This window comes from Phasianus colchicus, chromosome 2 (assembly GCF_987193195.1).
Source record: "Phasianus colchicus chromosome 2, bPhaCol1.hap1.1, whole genome shotgun sequence".
Taxonomy (NCBI): Eukaryota; Metazoa; Chordata; class Aves; order Galliformes; family Phasianidae; genus Phasianus; species Phasianus colchicus.
The window spans coordinates 13697066-13723852 of NC_143437.1; the positions used below are offsets into that span (position 1 = coordinate 13697066).

Here is a 26787-nt window from a genome sequence, read left to right on the forward strand (position 1 = left end):
ATTTGGCTCATTTTCCATTGATTTTTGTGGAAGCTAAATCCAGGCACTGCTGAGGAACAGTCAGTGGTTCCACCCAGACAAAACCAAGAGTGCTGTGATGGAACTTTCCTGAAGCCTATAGCTCTCACACCTGGAGGTAAAATGTTAACAATTTTCCTTGGGGTAGGGGGACGGGGCTGTCATAGGTGTTCCAGGACTAAGGTCTGCTCCAATATCTGGTTCTTGTGTGGCTCAGCTGTATTGCTGAGAACTGCTGCCCTGCAGCCCTGACACAAATTGTAGGATGTGAGCCAAGTCTTGTCCATAAGGGTTTAAGGTTTGTCCCTTTCTGAGCAGTGCTTGTGTCTGTGGGTCTGTGAGAAGCGCTGTGCTCCCATCACGTCACGCAGTTAGTCATGTCATGCAGTGTCACCTATTTTGTAACATTTCCTGCTAGTTCTTTGCCTGGGGTGAGTAAGAGTGCTGCTGCTTTTGGAAGATGCATCTGGTACAAGTATAAAGGTAAGTTCCAGAGCAGACAGTGCTTGAATGTTTTTCTAAATCAAGTAAGAAAGCAAAGTGTATGAATTTAGTTCTTCTACAGGTCAGACTGCCATTTCCTATTTCTGACCATTCCTATCCCCTAAGCAAAGCTCTTATTAAAGCACAAGAGATATGCATACTGATTTCTGTTTATATACCATGAGCCTCCCAGGCTGGGGTTGTGCTGAGCTATAAGGATGTAGGGCAAGATGTGTGCTTAGCCTGGGGAGCTCACTGTGCAAGGTCCAGTCACCTTTTTTTGCCTACTCAGTGTGCCGGGGTGAAGATAGCCGAAATGTGTGGGAGAGCAGCAACAGCCTCACTCAGGTCTCGCAGACAGGGGGATCTTGGCTCTCATACTTTTCTTTCTGGCTCTCCTGGATTTGTTCTGTGCATCAGCTCTGCTCTTCAGAGTTGGCTACTAGTGAACAGCTTTGGCTGCAGTGGGATGTGCAGCTCCTGTGTCACGGGGTGGGAGTTTTGATCATGCTGAACAAAGACATTCTTCCAAAAATAGGTGAAGCCAAAGATCTTGAATACCAAAAATAGCAGCAGAGATTCTCCTTTTTTTTTTCCTGACTATTTTAGATGGATTGTTCTCTGCTGGAGGCAGCTGAAAAGTAAAAGAGCGTGATACAGCTGTAGGCAGTGGAGTAGTGAAAGAACATACACACAGTCACTTCTGACAGGGAAAAGCCACATGTGCCAGAGATGACTGTAGAAACACACAGTGATGCGATTTGACAATGCAAACAGAAATGTGCAATATCACCAATATCCTGCCCTAGCAAAAGTGTCATTGTTTTCATAGCAATTGTGGTACCCCACAAAGAAAAGCATGGTGAAATCGGTGTTGACAGAAAGGAGAACAAACTAAATGTCAGTAAAAACAGAAATTAATAAATGCTACAAGAGTTATCCTAGTGATAGCTGCTACAAACATTTTATTGCAGCACACTCTGCTGTGTGTGAATAATCCCCTCTTCCAAAACTGGTGGCAATAAACTGTGCATCAGCTTTCCTCTACACGTTCTTTCAGGTTATTCAGGTGGTAGTACCAAATTACAACTTAATGTTTCTCTGCTGGGATTATCCACAGACTTTTTTATCATTAAGTTAAACAGCAGCTCTCCCATTCCCTGAGTTAGGTTTATGCACAGAGCTAATTACTTGCACTCGAGCTATTTAAGGCGCTGAGTGTGGAGCTGGAAGTCAGGAGGCAGCATGGCTCTAATCCAGGCTGTGCTGCTTGCTGAGCCACCTCAGAGAAGTTATTTAACCTCTGAGCCACTGCTTCCCTGTGGGTAATGGGAGGGATTATGATAATTGCTTTGGAAAGCTTTCTTGCGCTTTTTGGAAAGCTGCTTGCTTTCAGGTGTTGTGGTTTTTTTTTAAAGAAGGTGCAAAACTGTCTGTTCTTTAGCTGAAGAGGCTCAGTCCATCCCAGGAGGCTTTTGGCACTTTGCAAGCTAATGGAAACAATGCTTAATGCCTCATTGGCCTGCTTTGGCCACAGAAATGCGTATATTTTAAAGAGTTTTCATGAATTGTCTAACTGAGCACCTATGGAAGGGTGCTTAGATGCAACTGAAGGATGCAGAAATGAGATGCTGTGCAAATGGGTTGTTACTGAACTCTTTCTGAAATATAAATAAAATGTCAGAAAACTTAAAACAGGTTGTACTTTGAACCAAATCCTGCCTTCACCACAGAGGACAAGTTTTACATCTATTGAATTTGACTCTACCTTGAATATAAGGCCCACACAGGCAACTAATTTGCTATGTTTCTGCTGAGGTTTTGGAGAGTATTTGGTTTTATGCATAATAGAAAGAGGTAATATTGTATGCTGAGGAAGCAGGAAGGTTTTCATCAGAGCAAGGTGAGTGCAAAGCAAGCATGCCTCCATACCAGATTTTGGAACACTCACAGAAGGATACCAGTACGTGAGTTTTTCACTCTGTTGCGTACTGAACACCTCTTTTCCAAATAGCAGATTGTTGTCCTATTCATACTTAATGTCATCAATCAAAGCAAGACGTGGGAAAAGCTGTGACCAAACTGGAGTGGAGGTCGAAGCACCGGTGGAAAAAGCTGTTTGTGGAGCTCAGTGCTGTTTGGGAGGTACGGTGTGGGCTGCAAAGTGTGCCAGCAGGGCTTGGGGAAGGAATGTAACCTGGAATTTTGTGTTGGAAACATAAAGGTTGGTGTGCTACTGGAAAGTGTTCCAGTGCCAGGGTGATGGCTGCAATCTCTAGGAAATCTCAGAGTACTCCCCAGTTTTATGCAAGAGCTTTAAATGATGCAGCCTGGGAATATTTGCATCTTCCTGGCATGTGGTATATGCTTCTCATAAACATATTTTGTGAGAGGCCTGGCTTCTAAAATAGTTTGGTGTTGCTGTGGTGGTTGCAAGTGGTGATATCCTTTTATGTTCTTACTTTCTGTTCTGACATTTTGAGGGCAGTAATGAAGGATGAGAAGTGGAAAAGAAAACAAATTAGAAAGCTGTCACGTATGTGTGTTTATAATTGTACTTGTTTGGCTCAATGGAAAAAGCCTCCCTGACTTCTGGAAGTCAGGGAGGGTTTGGCAGTGCATTAAAGTTGGTGCCGGTAGCGAAACTGAGTATTGGTGATATGGCTGTGCTTAAGGCAGATAATTCATACCCTACAGACTGTTCTAGGACAGCATGTGCATAACCATGTGCCATGTGTGCCATTGAGGGCTTATTCCTAGGAGCAGGTTGAAAGGTGAGAGGTCTTCAGTCTAACAGGTATGATTAAGGCAGTAGAATCCTGGGCTTGGAAGCAAGAGAACTGCTCGGCTGGGTTGAGGCTTTTATCAGGGACATCAGTGTGTCCCTTTTGCTGTCATATCTCTGGCATAACACAATTGCCTCTTCTGGTCTATAGGCCATGTCAGCTCTGTCCTGGGTCTCTGCTTTCCATGCCTGGTCTTGTTGAGGAGCAGCTTTTGGTAATGTCAGGATTCACAGGGAGAATAATATTGCTTTTTCAATGGCTGAGAAAGTACAAGGGATGAGACAATTTATCAGTTGATGCAGGGCGTTGCTAGCTGAGAACTGGCTTACAGTCTCTTGAAGGACTAACAATAACTGTTTTGTCCTTTCCTCTTCATGGGGAGCGGAATACGGAACACATCCAGTCAGCAGGCTGTCTTTCTTCAAGAGCAGGGTTTGCTATGCAAAGTCAAGGCCAGGACTTCTTTCTTTGTGGGCAGTCTGTTCTGACTACATACCACTCCATGCAGCAGGCCTCCGTGGTTGCTGTAAAATGAGAAACCTGCTACCCGCATAGCTGCTTCACAGCTGAGGTTTATTACCTGTTAGTGCTCGAAGAAGCAGCGTTTTGACTTTTCCTCAGCGTCTGGTAGAACTTGATGCTGCTACTCATCAACACAAAGGGCTACAGCCCCACATCTTGTTTCCTAACATGCATTTCTCTTCCTGTGTACTTTGCCTCTTGGCATCTTACTAATGTAACGGCAACTTGAAATTTTACATCAATTTCCAATTCTGTTTAAAAGAGTAATAGTCAACCATCCTGATGTAGCAAGATGTTAAACTGCATCTACTGTTTCATGGACTGAATGTGAAAATTGGTGATAATTGCTAACTAAAGCTTTTTGAAGATTTTTTTAAAATGTGTGAAAGGCTGTCAGGTTGTCAGTCAAGGCGAGGACTGGATAACACACAACTCCTCTGACACTTTCCCCTTTTATATTAAACACCTTCTTTGCTCTGCAAACTTCAGCTACTCGCAATTTGCCCTTTAATGTTTACTTTTCCCATCCTCTCTGAGTTACTTTGTTGATATGAATATACCTGTGCAGCACAGTACAACAGATGTAATAATCATTGAAAAAAATCCCTGTAAGTCCTATTAGCCTTGTAGCATCATGGTGTTTGTTAGCACTTCTCCAGTGGTTTGCTGTGTCCCTTGATGATGCACCCGCCTGCCCTTGTTAAAGCTGATGAGCAGTGGTGTTGGCAACATAAGCAACCTGGGGCCCAAGGGGCGACTTTGAGCATCATAAAGCTAAGCAAATGTGAAGTTCTGAGTTGTGTGAACATTTGTGGTCCTTACAGTTTCTAAAGCTTTTTGCCTGTAACATAGGGCATTTTTTTCTTTATTTCCTTTTGCAGTATGACTTAAGGGAAGATTGGAGATCGTCTTTTAATCCCCCAAATTCAGAAGCATAGATTCTTCAGAGAAACTATTAGAACAGCAATATTTATAATAAAAGCAGAATTCTGTGCCATGCTGAGTAGCATTGCTTCACTGTACACAGTTTTTAAAAATGTGTGAAAGATATCAGGTTGTCATTCAAGCCAAAAACTGACTAATGCATTGGTCTTTTCATGATTCTGGGTCTAAAGCATCATGAAACAGAACCTACATCAACTCCAGGCACTGGTGACATCATGAGTAGAGCGCTACAGATACACAAAAACGGTGCAGTGCAGAATAGTGAGCCACCCTAGACCATTCCCCCACCTCTAACAGTATATGTAGATTGAAAATCATTGTGTTACCTATCACTGAGGATGTCTGGTGCTAACATCTCTGCAGCAGGATCCTTTGCTGAGCGGAGGCAGAGGATGGAAAGCTGCCCCAGCAGTGTGCCCATCCTGCTGGAAGAGGAAATACCAGCACTGCAAAAGGTCCAAGTCTTGAATTGATTTTGATGTAAGATTCTGAAGTGCTGCGATGTCATAGCAAAGCGTTACAATCATGGTGGCAAATGCTAAGAAAAATGAGAATATAGAAATAACGTGTTCCCTTGTCCTGCACATAAATTGACGCTTAGCCTTTGATCTCCCATTGCTCACTAGCCCGGAACATAAATCCAAGGGTTTATCGTTAAGCTTAACGGGTCATAAAATCTGGGCTATTTTGGAGGTAGTTGCAGAGATTTGCAGCCTAGTCAGAGAGCAGTCTCTAAGCTGCTGGGTCTTGTGTAACTAGGTAAATAGCAAGCTTCAAATAATGCTATAAAGCTATCAAATGTAATAACTAATGCCATCAGGCAAATGTTCAGGGAATGCAGCCTTGCTGATGACAAACTTGCCTGTAACAGCTGTGAGGGGCTCCGGTTCAGAAAGACCTTTTAATAACAAGTGTAAGTTCCTTACGCTTTACTTGAGGTCAGGTATGTGCAGATGACTTGGTTCATGCGTAATGCTTTTATTCTTTGACACAGCAAGGCTTTTTTCATCGTGGGCCTGAGAGAGCAAGCAGCAAATGACCAGGAATGGCCTGCAACTCAGTTACTTTGTCATTGCAGTTTAAATATTTATGACAGCGTTTCACAGCATGCTAGTAAATGCGTGATAGCCTATTATGTAAAAGTAATAAAATTTTAGAAGCAGGGGACTTCACTACTGTCCTTTGCCAGTAAATCTGTGCTGCCATCCTCAGGGAGGCTGTGTGAAGGCGGTGCCTTTTTTTTCCCCCCTGTTTTTCTATGTGAAATGTGAACTAGCTGTGGTTACTGGCACTCATAATCATGTGTTCTTTCCAGTTGCTCTCCATCATTTACTCAGACAAGACTTCAGTTCAGGTGAGGTTCCCGTAGAAATGGAGAGGAGCTTGTGCTGAAGGAAGTCCTCGGGGTCTGACCCTTCTGGGGAGCAGGCGGCTGGGCTGCAGGATGGCAGGCTGGCTGCAGGTCAACAGTGGGTCTGTAGGGTGGATGGGCAGCTTGCAGGGGGGCATTTCAGTGTGAGTCTTTTGAGTTAGCTAACAACTCAGACTTGCTCTTGGGCTTTTGTTTGTTGTTATATGAAGACCATGGGTAGCTGAGGATGCTCAGTGTACCAGGCGCTTTGTGCTTTGCAGCCCCCCTGCCAGCTCCTCTGACTACAACATTTGAATTACTTGATGGTGGAGTTTGCCATCTCCTGCATTGCGCTGACTGTGTTGGATTGAAATTTCTGTGAAATGGTTCACTTGTTTCCCAGAAGGATTAGCAGGGAGAAGGGGCTATTTACCCTTCGTGTAAATTGTAATGAATTTTAAAAAGAAATAACAGTGCCTCTACGCGAAAGCAGGAAGAGCAAGTGTGTAAATTGAAATTGTCAATAGTATCTGCATGGTCTCAGATCTCGGTCCAAGAACTAGCTGGGTCATTGATTCTTTGAGCTATTTTAGCATGAAGAGTCAAACTGAATTAAATTGGACTTGTGCACTTAAACTGAGATGTGTACAATAGTGCCTCAAGGAGTCAACGAGAGATTTTGTTCACCCCCTTAAAAACAGACGTTGCAAACCTGTGGTTAGTTACATTTAAAAACTGCAGAAGAAAGCTAAAGCTAAGATGATTTGTACTTGGCACGAGGGCGCTGTCGTCATCCATTGTGGCTTTCCAAGCAATGCAGTATGTGCTTGGGAAGATGCTTTGATGGGTAAGTGTGCCAGTAAAACCTGGCCTTGGAAGCGCATGGTATGAGTGAATGAGGAAGGAAGCTGCTAGCACTAACAGCACAGCAGTGTACAGCAGGTTCTGAGGGTGTGCGTGATGCCAGTGGCAGCACAGGTGCTCTGCAGGACTAGAGTGAGCTCTTTGCACAGCCATGGAGGAATGAAACGTGCCACAGGTACCAGCTGATTTATCTGATGTGCACACACATATGCTTACAAAAAAAAACCTTTGAGTAATGATCAAGACAGTTATCTAAGTCTTTACCAAAGATATCCCATGGATGCTGCATGGAGAAGTGAGACATGCCAAAATCAGGAAATAACAGTAAGAGTTGATAACTCTTAATTTTGAACTATTGCATGTTCAGGCAGCTCTGTGTGCTATTTTTACACAAGACTGAGTATGGCACAGCAGTTGCTTCTTCATTCCCTGTATTTCAGTACCCACTGGTGGATGCTCTTCCAGTGCCATGGCAGAGCGAGGCTGTGACCCACTGGGCAGCATCCCTTCTCACACACAGGTCTCTTGGGATGAGGCACACAGCCAGGTGGGCTCTGTGGTCCTTCAGCTCCCACGCTGTAGGCTTTCCTCTGTTGCAGGTTTCAATAGGCTCTTCTGGAAGGTCTGGTGATGCTTTAATTTATTTGATGCAGTTCAGAAAGCAGAAGCTGCAGTGGGGCTTGTTGCTGTGCTGGATGGGTGTGCCAGGAATGCTGGTGTATTACCTGACTTTATGGCTCTGACACCTCAACAAGCTTCAGTTTCAGTGCAGGAATTCTGTAAACACTTGTCTTTAATGTCAGGCCTCAGGAGGCTGTCGATCCTCTGCCTCAGCTGGTGCTGTGGGGTCAGGGCCTGAAAGTCTCCTTGTATTTTCACAAGGTGGTGGGATGCATATGTGTAAGTTGGCTTTGACTCGGAGTCGCAGGGTGAGGGTTGCATGAGTGGTATCATAAGATGTGGCTGCATCTTGGCTCACTTCTAAAATGTATCTGTCAGTTCCAAAATTCCCCATGCCTTTCTCTCTGCCTCTTACGTTTATTTTTCCTAAGAAAGTACTGGCTCTTTCTGAGTTTGGATGCTTTATATAGGCTGCTTCTCCTCTGCCCCAGTTACTAAAAGCTCCTCTCAGAGATGCGTCATCATCTTCATCAGCAGAGCTCTTGTCGTCCGTAGGCTGAGAGCAGAGCCTGCTCGAGAAGGGACAAATGTCCACACACCTCTCTTAAGATTTCAGGCGACTGTTAGTTGTTCACTGGTCAAATGGGCATCTCTTTCTGGCAGTATCTTTGCTGCTCCTCTCTGGCAGGGCTTACCCCACACTGAAACAAGTGGCTCATCTGAATCAGCGGGTGAGAAACAGGCCTTGCAGTTGCTGTAGCCATCATGTCATGATTTTCAGAGTAATCGGTGCCTGGGGTAAGATGAGCAGCTCTTCCTTGTAGAAAGTTTACAGCTGGGCTCAATTTACCCCATCCTTGGTTGGTTTTAAGGGTGCAGCCAAAGTCCCAGGTGGTCTCCTTGCTCCTGCTTCCCATAGGAACCCCTCAGCCAGCGTGAGTTGGTGGCACTGGTCAGTGCTTGGAGGGAGGGTAGCTATGAATAAAAACCCTTACGCCAATGCCAGTGGCGGTGTTATGAGTGACTTGGCAAATTTGTTTTCATGTAAGCTCGGCTTAATTGCTGATGCTGGCTGTACTGGCTCCCATATCTGACAGAGGGGCTGATCTAGATAAATTCATTTATTTTCCTGCTTTTTATTTCCCGTGTTTGTGCATAGCAAGGAAGAAACAAAAGGAAGAGGGCAAATTAAGTGAATGCTGCCAGATTAATTATTCCATCTCATTTCAACTCGTATTTATAAACCTATGACTTTGGATGGGAATGTTCAAAATGATCTTTGCTCGCAGTGACCATCTTTCCATCTAATTTAAAATCATTCAGCTTCTCAAGGAGCAATTATGCTCCTCACTAAAAACTGAAAAGACATGACAACATCAGAAAAACTGATTATTCGAGCAGTCTTTCTTACATAAAATAGCTAACTAATCTCCCTGCTCCAGTCATTGCATACTGTTGCAAATGTCTTCCTGAAAGTGAACTTCATTCGCAGTACGGTGGCAGTCTGCTTCTCATCCTCAATTGTTCTCTGTGTTGTCACAGTGATGGTTTGGGGGCTCAGAAATTCTTTTTTCTCTCTGGTTATTCTTGCATTCACTGCTCTTTTTATCCTTTTTGTCTGTCTGATGAAAGTGATGTGCAGGGAAGAGAGCTTGTGTCCTGCTTAGAAAAACAGGGAAATCTCCAAGCTCTTCTGCTGGTGTGACTGTTGCCTTTGAAGCAGTCAGGTTTGAGATTCTGCAGGAGTACAACTACTGATGGGTGCAGTTGCCAGAGCGAGGTCCATTTGCAGGTATCTTATTTTCTTGGCAACATTCAAATGTTCGGAAAAGGGGGGGTGCAAAATCTGCCAAGATAGACTCCCTTTTGAAAATTAAAGAAATAATAATTCTCAGCTTTGAATTTTTCATCGTATGTTTTTAGGTTGCTGTAACTAGTGCAGTGATGCACTTGAAGTCTAGCAGTGAACAAAAGAAAACACGTCTTATTTGCAAAGCCAGGAGTGCATGGTTAGTGTAATTGAGACCTTAACTCTCTAATTAAATGGCTGTTATTTGTTCTGATCAAGTTATTGCAGAAGAACGAAGGGAAATAAAAAATAATGTATGGAAAAAAGTTGAAAGTTGCAGTACGCTGTTCAGTAGTATCTGTGCCTTCATCTGCTCACCTTTCCAATATCCTCCTTGGAAAAAAGAGATTGGAGTGGGGGTAAGGGCTCTTTTCCCTTCCTTTCTGGCTCCTGTGCAGGTGTCTGACTTCTTGTACTGGACATTACAGCTTGCCCCAAAATTGAGGTGGAATGAGCAGAAGCAAGATTTCCCAGAGGTTAAGTTGAAATTCAGGCAAAAAGACTGATTTTTTTGCCAGGAGGAAAATTCAGGCAAAAAGACTGATTTTTTTGCCAGGAGGAATTGACTCTTTTAGCTCTTGTTAGGGACTTTGAGCCCACTCAGTCTTACCAACCCTTTTGTAAATTCCTAACGTCTCTCCTGCAGTAAGGCACATCTACTCTTTGTCCTGACTGCTCTCCATATTAAAAAAAAAAAAAAAAGGCAGTGAGTCATCGGTGTCCATGCTGCCTCCAGGAGGAACGTGCTGCTGACACTGGCATTTATTCTTCCTTGCTGGGAGAAGCAGGAGGTTGAGGTTGATGGTTCCTTCCTTTTGGCTCTGAGGTCTGCTTGGAACCATAGTTGTTTTCCAGCATGCTTTTACACCATCTTCTTTCTTAGGGTCTGTATGTCTGTTTGCTGTCCAGAGAGCACCTTGAACGCAATGGATACTTGTTCCTTATTCTCTCTACTGCTTGTTAAACTGATATTGCTGGGGTCTGCATTTTTTTGCTGGTGAGATACGCCCCCACCATTTTTTTGCTGGTGGGGCTTTTGCTCTGTTGCTTCTGTTGTCATCTTCTGCCCCCTCTTACCTTCCTGTGCCTACACCTCTGCAAGGCATTCCTTTGCTTTGCCTTTGCTTGGGAGTCCCCAGCAGCATCATGCTGCAGTCCTTTCTCTATGCTGCCTGGTCTCACTGAGAGGATCATCAATATTTCATCCCCTGCAGGCTATCAGCCTGTTACTTCTCTGTGAACAAGCATTATGGGTTATGTACAAAAATAAGCCTCCTGGTCAATAGAAACAGTGCTGGTACTGCTAAGTAAGCTGCATCAGAGCCCCAGGCAGATGCTGCCAGAGCCTGGCCCTAAGCACTGCCTCAGCCTGCGTCATGTCATGAGTATATCTGCTGGTTTTGGTTTCCCTCTCCTTCTCTTAAGAGTTCTTGACTATTTTCAGCTTAATTATGCTGAACATTAGGATGATGGTTACAGGGAACAGTTCATAATGCTTTCAAGATTTCTCTTCTGATCATGGAGATGATGGAGAGGGAGTTGCTGTGTGTACAACACTGAGATCGCTGTCTGCCCTGTGAGCTGGTTTATGTTGAATTTTGCCATTTTTGAAAAGGTTTCTTTTGACTGAGAGGTAGACACCTCTGATGTCAGCAAGTTCAGGTTCTGCAGACACAGGCCATTGAGATGGTGAACCAGTCAACATGAAAGTAATTGGGATTTTCCATTATGAAAGAAGAGCCAGAAGGTGGGATCTTGGTCTCTGCTCAGGTGGCTGTGCTGCCACATCTCTGCTGTGGTTTCTGGAATTGAGCATGGTATTGCGAGTTCACTGGGGTTGACACAGCTACCTGTTGAGCTTTGAGCATTGTTTGACATAGGGCACTGTCCCTGCTCTGCCATTCCTGTATAATTTGCACTGTATATTTTTTCCTTAAAAAGTTGCATAGTACCCATTTACTCATAGCCTGCTGTGGCAATGTGCATCTTTTTAGTGCTCCTGCTCATCATTTGGTTTTTCACCCTGAGATGTGCTTTCCAGTTCTCCCTTTTCCTGGTCTTAACATTTCAGTGTAATGAGCTGAGTTTCCCAAACCAGAATCGTGGCCCTGCTTTGCTTAGGGAATGCTGCCCCTCTTCTGCAGCATCGACCTGTTCCTGGCCTCTGCTGAAGTGACAGCATTGTGGACTTCTTCCATAACTGTTTATTGGTGTTCTGAGCTTCTTCAGTGATGTTATGCATCAGCTATAAATTGTGCCTGCAGGCTCCTCTCCCTCCATGTGCAGCTGATAACTGGATGGGTGGCAGGCTGCTGAGTCCTCTGTGGTGGTTCCCAAGCACAGTGTATCCTGAAGGGTGCAGAATATTGTCCCAGATAAAGGCTGTGGTTCTCTGAGGCTCTTCTGTTCCAGATATATTTAAGCAAATAGAATACTCATAGTTTTAGATAAAGTTAAGGGAGAAGAAAGGAGTGGTTTCACATTTTGACTGCAAATATTTAAAGCCAACGCAGCCTGCTGGGAAGCATTACATTAAATTCCATGACTTAAAAAAATATATATCTATTTTACTTGAGTCAACAGTATGAAAGATTAGGAGTTAAGAGAATTTTCATTAATTTTGAAAGTAATGTATTTCCAGTGTAATCCTTCAGTGCAGCTGCTGCTTCTGCATCTCTCTGTAGAAGGCCTTTCCCATGCTGAAGAGCAATGTAAAGATGTGGGCTGCATGCTAATCCACTTTAAGATGCCAAGCTTCCTTTCCACCCAAGGGAGGTTTCCCCATTGCCATCTCCTAGACAAGTGTTTGACTGTCTTTTATTTTAACACTCTGCAGGTTCAGGGAGCACTATTGGATAGTATTGGGCTAATATTGAAAATGAAGCCAAAACAAACTGGTACATGTAAAAGAGGCTGATGGTGCTGCTGAGGCAGCCAGAAGCTGCAGGAGAATGCTTCTGTTATCTGCACATTACTGATGTAGCTGCAGTAATAGCTATGGGTATCTACTTCCTTGGGGCTGGAAGACCATCTTACAGAATGACTTAATCTGAAGATAATGATAAATTGGTTATGCTGAAATTTTGAGGAATCCAGTCATGCTTGAGCTTTGTTACCATTCATTCACACCAGAGGGATTACTGTGAGGGTATGTTATGTCAACTGTCAGCACTTGGAGAGTTTGGCTGGTATTAACATGAGGCTTAGCTGTCGTCTCAGCCCCCATCTTTGTCCTATCTGTTCTACAGCCTTTTCTCTCCCAGTTCTTGTTGCTTTCCTTTGAGAAAAGTGCCTGTGTAGAAAGCCCTAGGTTAAACCTCCAACTTTTCCTATTTTTCTCTTTCTTTGTGAGAGCTTATCTTATAGTTGGAGCTTCCTAATTTTGAGCTTACTAATGATATCCTATCATTCAAAACACATCAGCCATGCCTATAATATGCAATCTGAAGCCATTATTCTCTATTCTCTAGAATTGATCTTGCTTTTTTTCCTATCTTTATACAGCACTGCAGTCTGGATGCACTTCTCACTTGTATTTAGTGACTTATTAAGGTTTATCCAAGTCATGGATTCCCAGCGGATGTTCTGAGCTTTTTTCTTTATTTAAAAACATCATCTAAATTCAAATCAGGAATTAACACAGTTCTGCAAATGACATTCACCTCTCCGCGGAAGGACCAGCATTAATCCTACGCTCCACAGCAGTGGCATATCAAGCCTTTTTTGGGGTCTTTTGTAGGGTTTAAATGAGCTTTACAAAAAGCAGAGGCTTCTTCAATAGGTAGAACTGACACTGCCTGCTTTGGGCACTGAGCAGAAACGAGCCAGAAGGTCTGTGTTAGGACATGGGCTTTTTCATAGACAGAGAAGAAGACAGGTACTCTGCAAAAGCTTTCTGGGTCACTTTGTGATGGAGTTAGCAGTTGCAGGAAGGAGCTTCATATAATTCTGTTCCTAAACCACTGTTCCACTGCTGAAATCCTGCCTCTGCTGAGCCAGGGATTGGGGTCCTTGTTTTGCAGCTCTGAGGGAACTGTTGTGATGCAGAGATCTTTAGTCTGGGACCTGAAATATTATGGTTCCAGTTGATTTGGTTCCCACAAACATTCTGGAAATCCTCGTTTGAATTATTGGAGTTAGTTTTTTGCCTACTTACTAGTTACCATCAGCAGTGCATGCTGCTTGTATTGTGTTGCCTCTGTATGGCTGAGTGTTCTTTAGACTGAGAAACTTTGAAGTAGCCCTCAGGAGAGAGAAAGTTGAAATACATCATACTGCCCTGAAAAATATGAACCACAAATGGATGTGTTGTAAGATCATCTTCAGTCACTGCAAATGTTGTAGGGCTTGACTATAAACATCCATAGCTTTGAGTCACTTCCATAAAGTTCTCTGTATCTTTGCCCCCCGTAATTGTTACTCTGAGAATACTGTGATGGAGGAACAGCCAGACAGTCTTGTTTTTCTTTGTTAGCTATTTTTATTTTACCTGGGTCATTACTTACCAAAGAACTCTGCTAACATTTGAAATAAACATGTTTAAACATTAATAAGTAGCGTAAGAGATGCTCATTTTGATGCTGTGTGGGCAAACATCGGATGATTTCTGGAGTAGAAAAAAGGTAGGAGCAAACATTTTCCTTTGTGCTTAATATCCCTCACTAGTTACTTCTCAGGCAGAAAAGTGAGGAGAGAAAATCACAACAATTAAATGCCTGTAATGTGGCCTCAACAGAAACCCAACCGAGCCAACAATGGTGTTGGTTCCCAACAGCAGTAAGAAGAGTTCCCTATGGCACTGCCTGGCTGTGTGTGTAGGAGTGCTGCTGGCAGCCTGGTGCTGCTGAGCGCTGCCTAGAGCTGACAAAGAGCAGGTGTGTGTTGTGTGGCATCCAGGGAATGAAGTGTTCACTGCTTTATTTGATAGCCTCTTCTAGAGTTTAACAATTCATAGTGTAAAAAGGCTTTCCTTACTGGCTCTTCATAACCTTCAGCTTTCAACCATGATTCCTTTTATTCCATATTAGAGATAACAAAGCTCTTTTTTACACTGTATTTTTCTTTGTGAAGGGAGTTTTACACTGTAATCACATTACTTCTCCATCTTCCTTTAAACAGGCTGAACAGATTGAGCTCCAGATTTCTCATTCTGAGGCATTTTTCTCCCATCCGGTAATTTTTAAGGCCTTTTCTCATATCTTTCCCATTTTATCAACATCCTTTGCAAAGACTGACCCTGAAGGTGTCTGTGCTGTACCAGAGTCCATCTCATCAGCTGCAGTGTAAGGGGCTGACATTCCCCCAGCTTGTGAGTTGCATTTCCATTTTATACAGATGCAGTTTAAGGAGAGTGTGCCCTGTTACATGGGGAGGATGTGCTCTGGGTTCCTCAGTCTTTCTCCATTTGTTTACTGGCTGCTGCAGCAGGTTCTGATGCCTCCGCAGTCCTGGCAGCACACAGCAGTTTCCTCTTCTTTTGCTTTTAAGTGATTAAAAAGAAGGAAAAAGTCTGACAGTGCAGAGCTGTTCTTGGGTAAAGATGGGCTACTGACTTAACACAGGTATTCCCAACACTTTTTCTTCTTCTCAGGCTTTCTGGTTTGGCGGCTAAGCTGAAGGTCAGTTCTGTGTCTCCAACCTTGCTGCAGGGGATGCTGCAGGGACCGTTTGTTATTTAAATCTCACTATTTTTCAGTTGTCAAATTCCATTAAGGGAGGGTTCATAATTTCATTGGAAAAAGGCAGTGGCTGCACAAAACCTAACAATGTGAGCTGTTCCAGGATCTGATGAATGTTTTCAGGCTTTCAGCACATTTATCTTCCGAGGTTTTGGCAGTAATGGCAATTGTGGGGTGTTTTAATCCCTTAGGTCTTGTAAAAGCTCTTCAGGCACACATTGTCATGGGCTTTCTCTACTGTGGGTGAGAAAACAAGTAACAAATGTCCCATTAATTGATCTGGAGCCACCTCCTAAGCAGGTAAGCATATAGGAACTTGGGTAGTGGTGCTGACCTGTTGCTCCCTGCGTGCCTGGCTCCTGTGCAGTAAACTTTGCAATTTGCAAGGTGCTCGCTCTTCACTTGATATCTCATCCCCTTTCCTGCTCCAGTTAATGATAAAAAGCAACTAAGTACCAATATACATACGTCTTTGAGGCTCTGTGTGACTGAGAAGCCAGCTGGGAGGATGAATGTGTCATCTCTGGAGTAGACCTTATATTTGGGGAGTTTTTGCATTGGTCGTGGGGATTTTTTGTTTTGTTCTGTTTTTAGTTGTTTTTTTTTCCCACTGTTGTTATTTCTGGTGGGCCAGCAGATGGAACTACTCACAGGACCTTATTTATCCCTACAAAACCAGCTGTTGCTAGGGTTGGGTTTGCATGGATTCCTGTGCTTTGGAGCTTGTTGTTATGAGCATAGTGCCTTTCTCTTCGATGTTTGCTTTTGGTGTTGTGTGTAATTCATACCTGGTTCATTCCGGCCATCGTAAATGTGGAAAGCACAGCTCCAAGTTCATATTATTTCCTCTGGAAAAGGAAAATGCAGGTAAAAGCATAAGAAAAAGATGATTAAAAATTTTCTTAGGCAAAACAGCAGTAGGTGAAGGTGGCCTGTGTGCTTCCATGTGCTGCTCTGTAACGTGCTGCTGCCCTCCTGCTGCCTGAAATTCAACATCAGTAGCAGATGGCAAGAGATGAGACTTGCTTTCTGAGTGTAGCAGGGCAGCCTTAGAGATTTCCCAACGTGCTGCCTGCAGTTTCCTCCACGTGTGAAGCCAGTACTGCTTCAGCCACATGAAGGCTGGATGAGGGCAAATGCATGTTAGCGAGCAGCCGGTTGTGCAGGAATTGCAGAATGCCTGAGGAAGCAGCAAACCTGTTTTCTGCACGGTGCTTCGGGAAGTGCTGTGTGTGTGTGCTGGGAACCCTTTGGAAATGAATATTTAATGCAGAAATAAAGCAATTATATGCATGTGTAAATGCTGCATTCATCTCCCTGCTGCCCTATAAAGGGTGAGTAGTGATAAACCCAGGGGGGCTATCATAATTATCACTCTACTGACTTGGCTAATAAAAAATCAATTGCAATGAGACGGTTTTGGGCTTTCCTTCATGTGGAGTGTTGCAAGTGTTATCCCTATCTCAGGTATGTGTCTGCAAGGAAGAGGGGTTGGTTTTGAGTCCAGCTTTCCCCCAGAAGTGGAACTGCTGGAAATGATGGTTTTGTGAAGCTCTTTGCTCCTTGGCAGTCTGCAGAAACACTGCTCATGAGTGGCAGCTGCTTCTTGGCATTTCATGTAGCGTCTTGCACCAGAGCACGAATGGGTTGTAAAGTATATCTGTGTTCTGAGACAGCTTGCCTGTGTGGAAAGAGCCAGCTCTGGAACAAGTGCGGCTCACTTTTACAGGAAGATTTCCTTACACTATGCCTACAGTTATCGTGTGAGAATTAAGGTAGCTAATGCCGTGCCAGGGAATACAGAAGAAGCTTTAACATGTATGGGAACATTCTTCTCCAGTGCAGAAGTTCTCCAGTTTTAATCACTGGCTGGTGTTGCAAGTTGCCACTCCACCAACAGAATGGGATCTTTGTGCATGAGTTGTTGCATATCCCCTGATCCTACAGCCATGGACCTGAGGGAGATGGGTGGAAATGAAGCTCTAAGAATAAACCAGAGTGTGATGTTACTTGTCTGGGGGCAAATGGAGACTAAAGCCTTTGTTCGGTATATGTGTATTCACCAACTTGGTTAGGCAGAGTTGTGTTGGTGTCTCCTAGGGGCAATATATAATTTGCTCATTGTTACACTGCCCTATTTAGACAAATTAGACCTTTTTAACACCAGTCCTATTAATTGATTTTGACTGCACCGCGTTAATTACAGAAGGGTTAGCAATGTTTTAATTATAGAGAATTGTTCCCTAATTTGAGGAAAACAATCAACACGTGGCTTCCAGTGAGAGTTTATCTCCGTCTTCAAACATGGTTCTTAAGGCATTACCATAATCTTGTGGTGGCTGTAATTATGTCTATTACCGGGTGGGAAGGAGTCATAAAAGTGATGGTGCAAAATTAGCACCAGGAACCACAATCTTGGTTTCATACATTTCATGAAGATGGGGTGCCAGTGTGGCTGTGTCCCAGGCTGGCAGGGAAGGTGGATGCAGATGGGCTGGCTGAGTGAAGCAGGGCTGTCCCCTCCTCCTGTTTGTTAGAAATGTGACAGAGCAAATCACTTAATCACTTCAGTAAGAGTTGAGGCTTTAAATACCTGAAGTCACTTGGGCTCAGTTCCCACAGCTTTGCTGCCTGCCTAGACAGTGCTGCAGTGTTCCAGGACTGGGGGAGGTCTCTGGTTCAGCCCCTGGCAGGGACTATGAAATCCACCTATAGGTGCTGTAAGGAAGCACAGTGCTAGCAGGGTAATGGAGCACCTTTGTCTTTGCTGGAGAAACTAGACATCTCAAACATGCTGAGTGGTTTTGAGACTGAGTACAGTTTTGGCTGCAGGGTCAAGCTGCTACTGCTTTCAGCCAGCTTCAGGCCAGCTCCATTTGGGCAGCTTGGCTGGGAAAGTCCTGCTGCCTGGGAAGACACCTTTTCCTACTGGGCATGTTGCAGAATGCTTGCCTTCCCTGGGAAGCTGTCTGCAGGGCACGTAGCACTGCATTCATTTGTTGCAGCCCAGACAGAGGTGATGATCCCTTTACCGCCCTGCACGTGTCCTGAAACCGTCTTAATGTACCGTATCATGGCACTGTAGAAAGTCAAATCTCTTTTTAGCCTGTCTTCCTAAGGAGGCTTATGTGATCGTGCTGTTTATATCTTCATCCCTCCCTTGGGGACCTTTTGAACCCGCAGGCCAGGATCAGACAAATGCATCAGCAGAAGGTGTTGATGATAGTGCTGGCCATGCTGCAGGGACCACGTGGGCACAGCCACAGATCTGCTTGGCTGCACACAGCGACTAGGGACTAGCAGCGGGGTCATCACAGCAGAAACAGAAAGGCTTTCTGTTCTGTTCACAACATTGTGAAAATGGGCAACAGTCGGAAGAAATGGAGAAGTTGCATTGTAAACTCTTGCTCAGTGTATGTCCAGAGAACACAAAAATTACAAGGATCTCAGTAATGACTGTTGTTTTTCAAGACTCTGCATCTTGGGAAGATGTGATGGAGAATGTCTCATTTCTGTAACTTACAAAAATTCTCCAGCAGATTTGACACTGAATGAAGCTGAACCCGCAGGTTCAGGCACAGGAAAGTTGATTGAAGCTGTGTGCACATATATCTACACATACATTTATGTGCAGGTGCACCTGTGTATTTATGTATACACAGGCATGTGCTGTGCAGAAATGTATTTGAAGCCATGCTTGTGACAGGAGAGTCGCTGTCTTCGTTCTTGAGCTTGAGAGTACAGTGAGAGGAGAAATCTCACATGGAGCCTCCTCCTGGGGGGCAGGTGGGTGCGTGTGGGGTAACCTGGCAGCTGAACAAGGCCTGGCTGAGATTCTAAACCCGGGAGCTCACTCAGGCCTTGTGCCCCTTTTCTAGGGACACAGAAGTGATCCCTACAATCTCGCCTGACCAAGGATAGCAAAACCACACCCACTGGGTTATATCTCATGAGTAAAACACTCTTCTAAACTGAAGTCTCTCAGCAACAACCTCAATAAACTAAATCCCTCCCGGGGAGAAAAAGATAATCATATGAAGAGGCCCAATATCCCCCTGCTGTGCATCTGTCAGTCAGCTGCCCGCAGGGAAAAGCGGCTGTGCCATGATAACCCTGTGCAGAGAGAAGGGGAGCAGATGGGCGGGGGATTAAAGCTGCAGCAGGAAGAGGGGAATTGGGACCGGCAGTGCTGGCAGCCCTGGTCGCTGCTGGTTTATGGGAGGTGTGGGGAATGGAGCGCGACTGGAGGCTGCCTGTCCTGCATGCACCAGATGATGCACCACCTCCATTGTAGCCACAAGAAACAGCCCTCATATTGCTGTTCCTCACTAATTAGGAAGAAGTAGGAGAATTTAGGAGTACAATCTGTCTGTCATGGCAGGTCCCAGGTGTGCATGGATGGGAATGAAAAAAGAGTTAAGCAGTGGTTGTGTCTGAATGCCTGATGGAGGCACTCTTCTGGTAACACTGAGAGATTTTAGCATGTTAAGGGAGAAAGAAAAAAGTAACAACTTCTGACTTGAGCCATCAGACCTCAGAGCCTTCCTGCATGCACGGCTGAGTTTTGCAGTTTGGATCTGGGACGCAGGCAGATGATGGTCAGCAGTTACTGCCTGCCTGCTGAACAGATGCACAGGCTTAGCTAGCATGGACAGTAATACAGATTTCCAAAATTTTTCACTTAGCTGTGATTATTTTTTGAGATGCATGAATTACAGTAAGGAGCACATGGGACACTTCCATGCCTGTTTGTCATGACCAGCGTGCATGGGTGGGAGAAATGGCAAGCAAAAGGTGCACCCCCTGGTACAGCCTTGTTTGGGTGACATGCAGAGGTGTCAGTTTGTATGTGGGTGTCTGATGGCACACCTCCTGCTGTGGGGCACTGCTAGTGAGATCTGCTGTAAATGTTTTGATGACATAGCAACCACAGCATCACTGGTTTGCCTGATTCTGGCACAGTTTTCCTGCTCTCACTGTCCTGAACGCAAATAGTTGCATTTCTGCATAGCTTACACAAACTGTTGAAATACGTTGATCGAGAAATTGTTCATCTTGGCATAATTTTTACAGCCGTATGAAGGCAGATGTCTACTGCTGGTAGTTAAACAGATCCACTCGCAGAGTATTTGATGTACTAAGCCAGCATATTTGAATTGCTTTTTGTACAAGGCGTGTAGCTGCTTCTCTGCATGGGTTTGTAACAAGAAGGGGTCATCTGTTGGTCATTATAATTTTCAAGATAGAGCAGAAAAGAAAAACTAGTTAGTGTTTATATAGGCAGAGCTGAAAAATTTTGTTACTGATTTCTAGGAAACAGTTCTGAGCTCACTGCAAACATTGTATTTTCTGGTAATTAAAACCACTGCTTTCTCAGGAAAAAGTAAAATATCCTAAAAAAAATAGCATATAATGTCAGCAAAAAGGCAGTGAGCCAAACTCTCGGATGCCTCAACTCTTCTTAATATTTTTTTGCGTTGGTTTTTGGTTATGTTTTTTTAAGCTTTGAATTCTTAGGGACCTTTCAGGTAACAGTGGCGGTTGCTTCTGTGTACGCCTACAGTGAAATCTGAGCTGCTTGACCATGGTGACCTGCCATTGCAATGATCTGCAGGGCCGTGTGTGTGGCTCATCCAGGTGTCACTGAGATGCTGAAGATATTCTCTAGTAATGTGCTTTTTTTTTTTTTTTTTTTGGTGAGTTATACAAACACTATCTTGAATCCTCTCATTCCTGAATATTTTCATCCTTCCTGCACCAACTCTGCAGTCTTCATGAAACTTAATGGGGAAAAAAAAAATCCTAAAGATAGATGTTTTTCTGCTTGGAAAATCTTTGAAGCTGGAATTTCCCCTGCCTTGATTTTCCTGCAGTTTTCCTGGTTGACTTTGCACATGGACGTGAGTCTTCCAAGAATCCATTTTCCTGCTGGCATGTGTGCCAGTTTGGTACTTGAATAACTGAATTATTCACTCTAAGACTTTCTGGACTGGCTTTCTCATTATTCTCATGTGGTTTATTATTTTTGGCCTATTAACTCTGATAGGTGTTAAATTTAATTATAAGAAATTGAACTTGATTATTTAACCTTAATTAAGGCACTCTGGGTCTCCGTTCCTCAAGTTACTTGAGAAAGTATTATGGTATTTCCTTTCTGTATAACCTACGTTAAGGAGTGTCAGCTGAACACTGAAGAAGAAAGGAAGGGCTTGTTGCTTTCCTGCAGTGCGTGTTACTGTGGTCTGATGTCACAGGTGGACATGCTGCAGTGGAAGGAGTGCTGCACCAATGGGCTGCCCCACACGCCTGCTGTGTGACCCACATTTGGGCACGTGGGCAGCCCTGCCCCATCTTAAACACAGGCAGTGTTTTGCTGTAATAAAAGCCTGCAAACAGGATTTCTTATTTGAAAAATAGCCTTCCCAGTTTGGGATTTTGGAGTCTACTTACTGTCTCATTCAAATCATCTCATGCCAAGTGTGTGGGAGAGACCTTTTCCTTGAGTGTGGCTTAAGTTTCAGCTGTAGTAGTACAGGCTCTCTAAACCAGTATTTTAAAGTTATAGTCCACCTTATTTTATCCGAGAGCTCCAAAGCTTACTGTTAAGAAATGTCAACTCAGATATATTTAATCAAATATAAAATATAGTGTAGTGATGGATTTCTTTTTAAAGGATTGAGCAGTTAGGATATGCAGATTTTCATCTGTTTTTTATTTAATTTATATCCCTTCATATGTGGCACATCACAGATGAGTTCTTACGAGGTACCAAAGTTTTTAGTAATATAATTTAATTACTTGGAGCGAATGATCCATCTTTACTAGGTGGAACATGTGACAGTTGCTCTGCTTGATGAAAAGAAAAATTAACAAGTGAATAAAACTGCAGGGCTTTTGGGGAGTTGGGATCCTCAACTCAGGTAATTGGGCAGAAGGGGGATTTTGGAGGTGGCTGTGGTGGGGACTCTCACACTGACAGCTCTCAGGGATGGGCCATCCTCCCACAGTTCTGTGGCTTTAGGATGCTCTGAAGCAGGTTTATCCATGGCTGTGTGTGCCACAAGCTTTCTCAATTCTATTTCTTGTACCAATTCCTGTGTTTGTTGTGCTAGATGTTTCCCAAGTGTTTTCTCCAATGCTTGTGTAACACTGACTGTTTTTCTTATTCTAAAGCATCCGAAGGAAACAAATACGAAAATTAAGTAGAGCATTTTGTACCTACGATAAAGTTCCTCCCTTGGTCTGATTAAGCCTGATAATCTGGTCTAACTCTTCAGTTTGCCTCCCATGACACCCAGCAAACTGCTGCTTCCCACCCCATGTGGTCACACTGAACTTAATTAGCGTGTGGGGGATGTGCTAGAGAGCTTTGCATTGTCCAAGTTAGAAGTGAAGCACAAACATGTGGAGTTTCTCCCTAAAGTAGCACATTGCTTCTAAGGAAATGAGAAAGTGATGTAAAATGCATGGCTGGTTGGTTCTCCAGTTGAGTAAGAAGTGGTTTCTGAGGGACATGAATTATGCAGTAAGTCATTTTTAATATTAGTTTCACTGATGCTTTTTAAAGTGGCTGTGGCATTCCGAAAATATTCTGAATGCAGCCATAGCAATGGCATTCTGAAAATATATTATATAGTCAAAATCTATGGCAAGAGCTACCCCTCAAAAAAAGACAGTTACCTTCTTGAGTAAACCAGTGGTGAATTAAGCAACTTCTTGCCTTGGAGAAAAAAGTCAGACCTTGGTCCTGTGAGCTTTGGTACTTGCATTGCTTTAAGCACAGGGTTAGTCTTATGGGTAGGATCAGGGTGTAAACCCCCTCAGCCTCAGACCTGAGCTGTATCTCTGAATTTGTGACCTCCCTGTGCAATACTGATATGAGGAGAGGTGAATTCAGAGGTCTGAAATCAAATACAGACTCTGAGGGAGATGTAGACAAATCACCATGCAATGAGATGGCATTTATCCAGATCTTTTCCCCGCTCTGCTGTGTTTGTGTAGGAGGTGAGTCCCCCAGGGCAGGGACTGCACCGCATGTGCAGCAGATGCAGCTCTTGGCTGGTCACATTAGCTAAGTAAATTTTGTAATGACTGGGATGAGTTTGGCTCTTTGACATCAACTAAACTAAGCTCCTCAGAAGAGATGAATCAGCATAATTCCTTGGTGGTGCTGAGGTTGTTGGTGCTAAGAGATTTGGTTTAGAAATGTATTTTTAAAAAAATGCTATGTGATGCCAGCAAATAACCAAGCAAAAGGTATTCTGGGCCAAATTTTGCAGTTATTTGAGCTTCAGTGATGTGCAAAAGCCTTGTGTCAACTCAAAATCTTTTCCCTGTCTGCACAGGCAGTCTTTTTACCCAGCGTTCTGAGTTTTTCCCTGTCCGTAGAAATCCCATTGCTCATTGAGTTGATTGTTGCTGCTCAGTGATTGAGTTGTGTGTGTAACTCTCCTGGCAGCTGCTGGGAGGCTGAGGTATAAGCAGTGGGGCCTCATCCTGCAGGGTGCAGGAGTCAGTATTGGTTTGATGATGGAGCTATAGTCATGAATCTTGCATTGGCCAACGGTGTAGGGCATGTTGGGTTTGATCCTGCCAGAAACAGAGACACGTCTCCTCTCTGTTAACTTTGGTGGGTATGAAGTGTGCTTCTCTGTTCTGGGATCCTGAGCAGCAAGCCTGGAAGGACGGCCATCTTTCTTGGCAGAGGTGGAAGGAGAAACTTGAGTTGTGCTGCCAAAGGATGGCTAACCTGAGTCCCAGCCTTAGTTTCTGTGGGTATTTCAGTGTTGAAAGGAGATACATAGAGATCAGTACTGTAGTGATGTTAAGCAAATTCCTTCTGAAGGTCCTCTTCTGAATCTCTGCTTTGAATAATACTCCAAAGAGATCTGGAACTGCTTCTCCCACCCTAACTGAGCTGTGTAACCATGCAGCCTCTTGACATGGGAAGTGTGTCATCACCCTTTTCCCTCCCTTCCTTTTACAAATAAAGCCTGCATTTCTGAGCAGCTGAATCTGTGTGCTGAATTCAACCCAAGGCCATAAGTCACTTCAGGTCCTCCAGAACTGTTTATGACAAATACACTGTTTCTGTTCTCATGACACGTGACTGATGTTCCTGTTGGTCTCTCTTGGCTGCTTTTCCGTAACTGTTTTCTGATTGTTACCAACAGGAGTTCTTTCTGGCTGGGCTGAGCGCTTGCCCTCTCAGGAGACGTTTCTTCAGCCTGCAGTAGCGGTGAGCTCCAACGCACGCTGGTCCCGTGATTTTCAGTGCTGTGGGATGAGACCTCCTGGTCAGCTCAGCCCCAAGGTGGGTCCCTGCTCAGCTATTCCTTTGTGATTTTCCCAGGGCCTTTGTCGTGTATTTCTCCTTGTTTGCTGTATCTGTCCTTGCTCACAACACACCCTCCTGCAGATCCAGATCAGCTCTGGGTTTCTGGATGTTGACCACCGTAAGTGGTGTTTCTGTTTTGACAGGGAAGGTATTTAGTGGCAAGGAAAACATTTACTGGTGGAAAGCTCTAGCATCTGCAGTCTCTGCTTGAGTTTCTGGTAACAATTTCAATATCTTAGCCATAATAATAATAATTTAAACAGGTAATGTTGAGTGAAGGACAATCAGAGAGTGTTGAATTTTGTTTGCCTAATATTCACTTCAGGCTGCCAGTGAGAGTCATTCTGCTGATATTTATGGTATTACAACTGAGTGACTCCTTGTAAATCAGCAGCAGTAATACAATGTGAAATGAGAGCAGCGTTTGGTCTGGCACCCAGCGCAGCTCTTGACGGTTTGCTCTGATGCTGTAGGTGGTTGCAGTGTTTTTTCCACTCCTGCAGAGATTCCTGCACAGCTGCTCTCCCCGACAGCCTGATTTATGCCCTGGGATTTATGGAGCTGAACAAATGATTGTAGAAAAGCTATACACTTCATTACACTTGGGCCAGTTTTCCCAAGCCAGAAGGCAAATCCTCTCTTCTCTACCTGTGCTCTGTTTGTGCAGCTGCTGTGCATCCTCGTTGATAGTCTGAAAGCTGCAAGTGATGGGATGATTCAAGGAGCCCAGTTCTCCGTTGGGAGTTGAGGTGTAGGTGTTGCTGCATTTTCTCACTGGATGTGACCTTGCAGGGGGATGCAACACTGTGTTGGGGACCAGATCCAACTGAGCATGTAGAAAGAAGCTCAGTTCCCGTTTTCACATTAGAGAATTTCAGGATGTCCAGGAGCAGAATTGTTCTCTAACATTATGGTTAAAGTCATTTTTAATTGCTTCTCTTATATCTGTATGAGTGGACTCAGTGTAATGTGAATGAGCACCACTGCCATAAAATTAAGATACGACTCAGAACTGAACCTTTGGCTTTTTTGTTACTTAAGTTCTCAAGAGGGAAAGGAGACTTGTACCTGCAGTTTGACTGGGAAAATAATGGATTTAATCACACAAAGCAGCCAAAGCACGTTAATGGCAAAAGTGTGCAGTTTTTTTCTCCTCGAAATAAAAACTGGTGAAAATTTCTGTAACTTCTTTTAAATTTGCTCAGTGTTTGGTCTCAAAACACATTTCAGGAAGAAAGCAGAATCCTTAGTTTCATCTCCATTAGCAGCTTTGGTAGCCTGGGAACTGTATTGATGCTATTTAGATTAATGAAGCGTGCAAATTAAAAGTGTTGTCTAATCCTTCCACTATATCAGGCGTAACTGAAGTCCAAACTGGCCATTCATCAACAGTAGGTTTGCACAGATGTTGCCATGTGTGGCATAAGATGGCCCACAGGAACTTTTCTGGTGGTGACAAATGAACCAGAAGAGACTAGACCAGGCTTTCTGATCCCAGCTTGAGTTTTTAGCACTCTTGTGTTAAGAAATACAGATTTCCATATTGTAACTGGGCACATGGTGTACTGCAAGTTTTCTGTTTCCATGGAGACAGTTATGGAAGCACATATTTCCTTTAAAGAAGGGAAAAGCATGGAACAAAGAACTTGTACTCCAAATGAGAAGTTCTTTATGAAACCCAGGCAGAAAGTGAGCCTCCTTTGGCTGTTCCTGTGTAAATGAATTTCCTATAAACCAAACACATGTTTGCATAAAGGCGCAGATCACCCACATGTGATCTTCCGAAGGTCTGTGACTTCTGAAGGTCTGTGGATGGAGGTGGGGCATTACTGATCTCAGAACGACTTGCTTCAGTGGATGAGGGAGTGTGGTAAAAAGGGCTGAGCCTGTAGAGGTTTTATGAATTCATGAAACCCTCCTGTTCGGGGAAAGGAACTGCTGAGGCTTTGTCTGTGTGAGTATATTCAGTTCTGAGTGATTAGGGTGCTGGGAGAAGCATTTGGGGTAAAGCAGACCTGCAGCAGCCACCATGTCATGCAGAGTTAATTCTTCTACCATCATTTCATCCTGTGTAAAATGGGGCTGAGAAAATACTCCTTAAATCCCTGTAAGAGCTGCTCCATTGGCCTTCCCCGTTGAAGCTGGATCAAGCCAAAATTACTTGACTGATTTAGCTCCTTCACTACTTGCCTATCCTCCGTTACTCAATTTTCTATTACATCTGTGCCCTGTGGACCAGCCTTCACCTCCTCACATTGATATCTGTGCTGCTCCTGCCTTTCCAGAGAAATCCAGCACAATTTCTACAATTGTGCCTATTGCTCTGCACTCAT

At 44.0% G+C, this 26787-nt stretch overlaps 1 protein-coding gene across 11 annotated transcripts in view; it reads left to right on the forward strand.

The window, feature by feature from the left end:
- Positions 1-26787, forward strand: part of PAK5 (p21 (RAC1) activated kinase 5) — a 323333-nt gene that overhangs the window by 237156 nt on the left and 59390 nt on the right. For all 11 annotated transcript variants that reach the window (XM_090134842.1, XM_090134845.1, XM_090134844.1 and 8 more), the window contains one exon: positions 24291-24430. In XM_090134842.1, the coding sequence (XP_089990968.1) occupies positions 24401-24430 (30 nt within the window). In that variant the 5' untranslated portion in view covers positions 24291-24400. Of the gene's footprint in view, positions 1-24290; positions 24431-26787 lie in introns of those variants that run through there.